This window comes from Siniperca chuatsi, linkage group LG22, assembly GCF_020085105.1.
Source record: "Siniperca chuatsi isolate FFG_IHB_CAS linkage group LG22, ASM2008510v1, whole genome shotgun sequence".
Lineage (NCBI taxonomy): Eukaryota > Metazoa > Chordata > Actinopteri > Centrarchiformes > Sinipercidae > Siniperca > Siniperca chuatsi.
Genome location: NC_058063.1, coordinates 2,523,755 through 2,530,420, shown reverse-complemented (window position 1 = coordinate 2,530,420; position 6,666 = coordinate 2,523,755). Strand labels below are relative to the sequence as shown.

The 6,666-nt window shown below is 39.5% G+C and overlaps 1 protein-coding gene across 2 annotated transcripts; it reads left to right on the top strand.

The window, feature by feature from the left end:
- Positions 1-301: 301 nt before the first annotated feature.
- Positions 302-6,312, top strand: rwdd (RWD domain containing 4). 2 transcript variants are annotated; one of them, XM_044184828.1, is made up of 8 exons: positions 302-514; positions 1,095-1,245; positions 1,504-1,613; positions 1,958-2,105; positions 2,459-2,567; positions 4,998-5,047; positions 5,182-5,184; positions 5,274-6,312. In XM_044184828.1, exons 2-8 carry the CDS (start codon positions 1,165-1,167, stop codon positions 5,304-5,306), a joined length of 534 nt encoding a protein of 177 aa, XP_044040763.1. In that variant the 5' UTR covers positions 302-514; positions 1,095-1,164; the 3' UTR covers positions 5,307-6,312. The 2 variants fall into 2 exon arrangements, with proteins under 2 accessions (XP_044040763.1, XP_044040762.1); XM_044184827.1 differs by having other exon boundaries at positions 303-514; positions 1,165-1,245.
- Positions 6,313-6,666: the final 354 nt, after the last annotated feature.

Here is a 6,666-nt window from a genome sequence, read left to right as displayed (position 1 = left end):
TTCTGGCATTTATTGCCATGGTTGTAAATTGTGCGGCTGAAATAAAGGGGAAGTCGGAAAGGATTAAGATGGTGCTGGACGCTGCAAGAAGGCTCTTGAATGTTGTGGACACATCTGGAGAGGATCTAGATGTTACATTGTGGGAAGGAGTTACACCAACTCAGACAACTGGGTCTGGGTTATAGAATGCACTATGTCATGGGATCACTTTGGGTGGACACTGTAAACAGTTTACACTGTGAAGCTGTTACAATCCAGCAGTGGGCGGTAATGCACACTTATAGATGCCAACCGCCATAAAACTCAACAGACGAAGAAGAACTGCGCATGCGTGTAGTATCATGGTAGCACTGGCTGTACCAGCTGGGGAAGTTGTGAATTATTACATAGTAAAGTTTTAATGATGAAAATGGGTTATTAACTCGTCATAGTTTTTATAAGTTTGAAACAATACACAGGGAGTATATCATACAGAAACTGAAGGAAAATCATGACAGCTAACGAGGATCAAGAGGTATGAATGAATGATGATGCAGTAGCTGTTAGCGGCTAAGTGCTAACTACTTGACACTAGCGTGACTGCTAGTTGCCCGTTGGACAGCAAAACAAGTTAACGTGTCAGCTTTTATACAATGTGCAAAAGCTCTGTTTAGCTAAAACAGCAGTCATACCAGAGTGTCAAATGTCTTTCTAGCTGCTTTTGAGCCCTGATAAGCGTCTTTCACAACGGAGAAAATGTAACGCCAAACCCCACTCAAAAGTCTGCCAAGTTACGTGTAGGGAGGTACAGACCTTTTCTGAATACAAAACGTCCTCGAATCCGGTCGGTGTAACGTTGTGTTATTCATCAGACAGCAACATGAAACCAATTAAATATCTTTGCTTTACCTAAGCCATCTGCCACCACATAACGTTACAGTAGTAAGCTGTTTTAGCAAGGGTTGAATTTAATGGAAGTCATTTAATATATGGAGGATTACAGGTATACCTAAAAATAGGTTACCATTATCTCGTGAAAGGTCTTGAGTCATGTTTCTGTCCTGCATACCCATGTCAAGTTTAATTTAGCATATTTCTGAATGGTGTTTGGACAGAAGCTATCAGGACAAGCTGCTGTTGATACCTGACGAACCTCCTGTCACTCCCTCACTTCTTCAATCACAGATGGAGTTGGAGGCTCTTCGCTCCATCTATGAGGGGGATGAGTGTTTCAAGGAAATCAGTCCAGTTTCCTTTCAGTTTAGGGTGAGTACTTTCCTCTGTACTGTCCAAGCCTGCTGTAAAAAAAATAAAAATAAATATATATATATATATATATATATATATATATATAATATAACCTGTGCCTCTCCAACATACTGTTTCAACAGGATATCAATAAAATGAAGGCAAAGGACGTCTCAAGATGCCTTTTCGTTGTTACTTTATGACCTTTAACAAACTGTTAGGATTAATTCTGGAGCAGCACTTTGTATTAACTTCCATTTTAATGTTATGCAACAGATAGGAGATCTCGAGGACACCAAAGCGTTCATCCTGGACATCACATGGCCAGAGGCTTACCCTGAAACGGCCCCGCAAATCTCCCTTGACGCCTTTTTCAACAACAGAATGTAAGTTGCAAGCGCAGTGCTGTACTGTCAAATATCCTTCTTCTGTTATGCATTAGTTTACATTGGAAACACTGGCAGATTAGAATATGACAGCAACATCTTGAAACACTTTGTGCCCTTTGCCTTTTCAGGGTTCTAAACTGTATGATTGTACAAAAGTTAACACACATTTTTAAGTATTGTCATCTATTGATACCCCAATGCATTTGAATGTCGGAAATTTTAGTGAAGGCCTCTATGTGTAGTATATCTTTTATCTTTCAAGTAATTCAGTGCTGTGGTCATGGGTCCCGTTGTTATTGGACACATACTTGATATGATCCTTTATGTTGATTTAATAACAGCTCTACAGAGACGAAACAGCAGATCCTGTCAAAGCTGGAGGAGCAGGTGGAGATTAATCTGGGCACTGCAATGATGTACACTCTGTTTGAGTGGGCCAAGGAGAACCAGGACGCTCTAATGGAGAACCACAAGCCTGTCACTGCTGTGGTCAGTATATTTCACTACTGCGACTAAATACATCAGTACAGTTTTCAGTCCCTTGTCTTAGGTCCATTTTTGGTACTTAATAGTATTCCAAAATTTACATCATCATACTTATTCTACATCGTTACTCATCTTATAGAGTTATGTAACAAGTTTATGTGAGCACGTGTTGTGCTTTTGAAGTGTGACTTTGCTGATTCATTGTATTTTCTTCCCTCACGAAACTTCCCTTTGCTTTTGTAAGCATAAGTTTCAGATTAGAAGAGCCTCGTAATTTACTGCTTGAATGATGGTTGAACAAACAGCCAGAGTCATCAGGTCTGAACAAAATAACTGATTATTTCTTGTTGTTGCAGACCTTGACGTCCAGCAGTGAGATGACAACTACCAACTCAACCGCCAAGAAGAAGGAGAAGAAGGAGCAGCTGACTAAAGCTCAGAAGAGGAGGATCATCAGCAGAACTGGTACATCAGTTACACTGACTGTCCACAGTAAAATAGTCTTCCATTTTCAAAGGCCGTATTGGTGTGTTTCTTTGCTTTAGCCAATCAACTACAAATACCATACATTTTTATATTAAACCTTCCTTCCAGACGGCCATTGCATTCCATTAATTTCACTATGTTGTAGAGATGTCCCGAGCCAATCCTTAGGATCGGTTTTGGGGCCAATCCGGTTATATTTTAATTGATCAGTATTGGCTAAAAACAAGCCAAAATCTGATCCTTTTGTTACTGGACTCTGTGTTTTATCCGCCTCAGTCTGCTAGTGTTGCAGCGCTGCTCTCCTTTACCACAGCCTGACTCCACACTGCAAGCATTTTGCTCCACATGCGAGTGAAAATTAATGTGTGTGTGAATGTGGAAAAATCCATTGTCTGGTTAAAGTGCTCTCTGCAAGCTGATATCTGTACGCGGCAAAGATAGTATGTGAGGGAAGAAGCTCCACTCTGTAACACCAATGTACAATCAGAGTGAGACGTCTTCTCTCTAACGGATCGTGTCACATCAGTTTCAGGAGTCACACTCTCCAGTTCAACTTTCATTCATATCATATCAATAATTTAAGCTGATCATCTTTAAAGTTTTGAATCAGGACCTTTGGATCAAGTAGCTCATGAAAAATAAGGTGTGTAAGTGATCTTGAGCTGGAGAAGGAAGAGCAGAGTTTATAAAACAGTCTATGCACGACTGCATTACCAAATTAAATATTAAATTCAGTTCAATTTTATTTCTATAGCACCAAATCATAACAGAAGTTATCTCAGGGCATTTTTCATATAGAGCAGGTCTAGATCGTACTCTTTATAATATTATTTACAGAGACTCAACAAATCCCACCATGAGCAAGCACTTGGCGACAGTGGCAAGGAAAAACTCCCTTTTAACAGGCAGAGAAAATATATTTCTATGCAAAATAAAGTAGACTTAAACTCATTTATAGTTCCACGCTAAGGCATTACATTGGATACAGGATACGCGGCAGCTGACGTGCGCCCCCTCAAAAATGTAACTATACGTCAGGGCTACAGAGATACTACGTGGAGACAACAAGAACTGTTATCGGTCAGCTTGGGCTGCTTGTGTTTTCTCCTACAAGTTTCTGATAGTGGTGGAGATTAAGAGTGAAGACAACATAAATTAAGTTGAAGAAATCTGCTGCTTTTCAAAAACACGTTAATGAAACAACATAAACTCCATTAGTGCTGCTATTAATTATTGCAGGGAAATAATCTCCATAAATGAGACAAGGCAAATCTTCCCAACGTTGCTCATATCACAAAGTCAATGAAGGAACACAATTGTTATTTTATTGAATATAAGTTTTCTTAATACTACAATTAGTGCCGGAGGTAAGACTGCTTCCCCTCTCTGTGCACCTTGCAAATAGGTGAAACTGTGCCCGAAAGCCCCAATCTGCACTGGATTTTTATACTGTACTTGCATAAATGGAAACCAGCAGCAGTCTAAAAACATTTGTTATGCTTTGGAAGAGGGCCAGTAGTAATGTCAAGTATACATAATGTGTAGTTTAATACAGTTTATTACAACTTGGGTTTGATTTTTGTAGCTCTGTTCTCTCAGTAATAATGTCTAATTAGTAGAATTGCTGAGGTCTGGGACTACATTGACCCAACTAAAAAGAAGTTTGACGGGTGGAAAAAACATGAGCGGTCAGACGACGGGTTTGGAATAAACCAACAACTGGTGAAACTTGTTTGGAACAGAAAGGCAAACAGTAAAGTTATCACCCAAACTGTCAGTTGTAAACATCAACTACAGTTCACAGACCCACTTCCTGCTTCAACTTTGACCTCCCATACTTGCTGTAGTTGTGTGCACACAGCTTTCCTGTGAAATGAGGGATCATTATCATCAGCATTTCAGGTGCTCACTTTCAGTTTGACCTCCAAATAAAGTGGTTTAGATAATCTAGATAAACTGTTGACTTGTTTACAACCTGTCTCATTGTACGTTACGTGCCCAGTTGGACTTCTTTTAGCAATGTTGCAGGGTTCTGAGATCTCAGCAGTTACTTAGATTCTAAGTTTTAATTGCTGCACCATTCCATTAAATGGATGTGCATCATTTTATACACATTTCTGCCTGACAAATTTGATAGCTGTAGAACTTTGGGATCCACTGAAATTTTAAATAAAGTTCAGGTTTCCTTTTCGTCCCTCACTTATTTTTTACAACTTGTATCTCATTGTTTACGTTGGTCCTAAATTCAAATTGCATCCAACATTGAAAGGTTCTATGAAGCCGAAAATGTGGCTTTCTGAAACCTGCAGACAGCCTGATAACACACAGCCACTCAGTAGTTATAACTGCAGCCTATATTTTACAGTCAGTACTGATTGTGGTCAACATCATAATGATTTCTGCTTTCAGATAACAAAGGGGAACTGCCAAGAGGTTGGAACTGGGTTGATGTTATCAAAGTAGGTGCATTTTACCTGCTCGCCACAAGATGGTGCACTTAATCCGCTTTAAGCCTGCAGTGACATTCATCATTAACCTTTTCATATTCCTTTGTCTTTCTCTCCCTCACCATCGCCACTTCCTAATCCTCCAGCATGTAAGTGAAAAACCAGTTCAATTAAGACTTATTTACAATCCTCCACACAACGCCATGTCTTATTGTTTTCTTCGGTTTTTCTGTTGCAGCTGAGTAAAACAGGAGGAAAAGATGATGAGTAGGCCTGAGGGCAGTGATCTGGTGCTGCTTTATACAAGGAAGTGCAGTGAAGTCTGGACTCATTGCAGCCTGTTGATGCTGCTACTCCCGTCTAGATGCCTTCACATCCTTCAATTTCAACATTTAACACTCAACATGGCTACTTCCACCCTGAGAACCAAAGCGGGCTGGAGAGCGGTGGACTTCAGGACTCACACACACTTCCAGCTAAACTGAGACTTTGGGCTGGGAATTATTAGAAGCCCTTTCTGTGTTTTATGTGTTTGTGGTGTTTGTGGAATGTAGCCGGGGGAAGAGGAACACATCATCAGATTTCGTTCATCATACACAGTTTGCACTCAAATATTCTGCTCAGTCACCCATCAGGGTGGAGTGTGCTTGCGATACTTGCTGTCACTGCCATGTTTTCAGTCTGTGCGATTAGGCCCAGCTGCCACTGGAGCCATACATGTTGGATTGTGGTTCTAAATGGATGTGTCAAAGTGTCAAGTAGCATCATGTTGTTACTTTAAGGTGTCATGTGACTTTGTGAAAGCAGAGAAATTTTTGATATCACGCAAAATGTTACTCCTTTCACCATTTTCTTATTTTGACGGATGTTTCTTTTTTCCTATGAATTGAAAACCTTAAAAATTTTTATATATAAATAAAACCGCATTTGGTCTACTGCTTGTCTAATAATGTAATTTACCATTGGTTTGATGAATTGTGTGAGATTTAAGAGTATGAGTGCTTTATTCATGTGAATAACTAGTTTCTCTGCAGCAGTTTTGTGTATGAACATAGAGTGCATTGGCAAAGATTGACATCTGTCTTCAAAGTGAAGCACTTAATTGTATAACACAATTCACCAGTTCTTGTATTAAATCTATAGCAGGGGTGTTTTCAGGCTACATAATTCAGTTGCTTGCTACTGTCCTGAAAGTGTGACGTTACAAAATTGTACCTGAGTTACAAAGGACGTGGAGGGATTTTTGCTTTCAAAATAAAACAAAATCTGATAATTGGCGAGGAGTACACAAGAAGTTTGTGTGGGCTGTTGCTACCAATGAGGACACTGAGGTCAGGTCCTCTGTAATATTTCCAGTCATTTGGGAGTGTAATGATCTGAGAAGGAGTTGAAATTCTACAGTTACTCAAGTGTTGTGCATTTTTTAAAAGGCTCCACCTGATGTTTCTTAGAAGACTTAATATCTGAAAAGGTAACACTCGCTACAAAGTTCTTGCACACCAGAAAGAACAAAACATCCTGCGCACTGTCAGTCACTTTTATTTACTTTATTGACAACGTTTTTGTTGTTCATCAGGTAAAATCCATATAGACAAACTATATACATATACATATAACTGGCATCACATATA

What these genes read in the sequence shown, in the direction of transcription:
- rwdd (XM_044184827.1), top strand. Translation starts at nt 491, where the DNA reads ATGACAGCTAACGAGGATCAAGAG. An exon ending in CAGTTTCCTTTCAGTTTAGG is followed by an intron (nt 1,246 to 1,503) that starts GTGAGTACTTTC and finishes GTTATGCAACAG; the next exon opens with ATAGGAGATCTCGAGGACAC. An exon ending in GCCTTTTTCAACAACAGAAT is followed by an intron (nt 1,614 to 1,957) that starts GTAAGTTGCAAG and finishes ATTTAATAACAG; the next exon opens with CTCTACAGAGACGAAACAGC.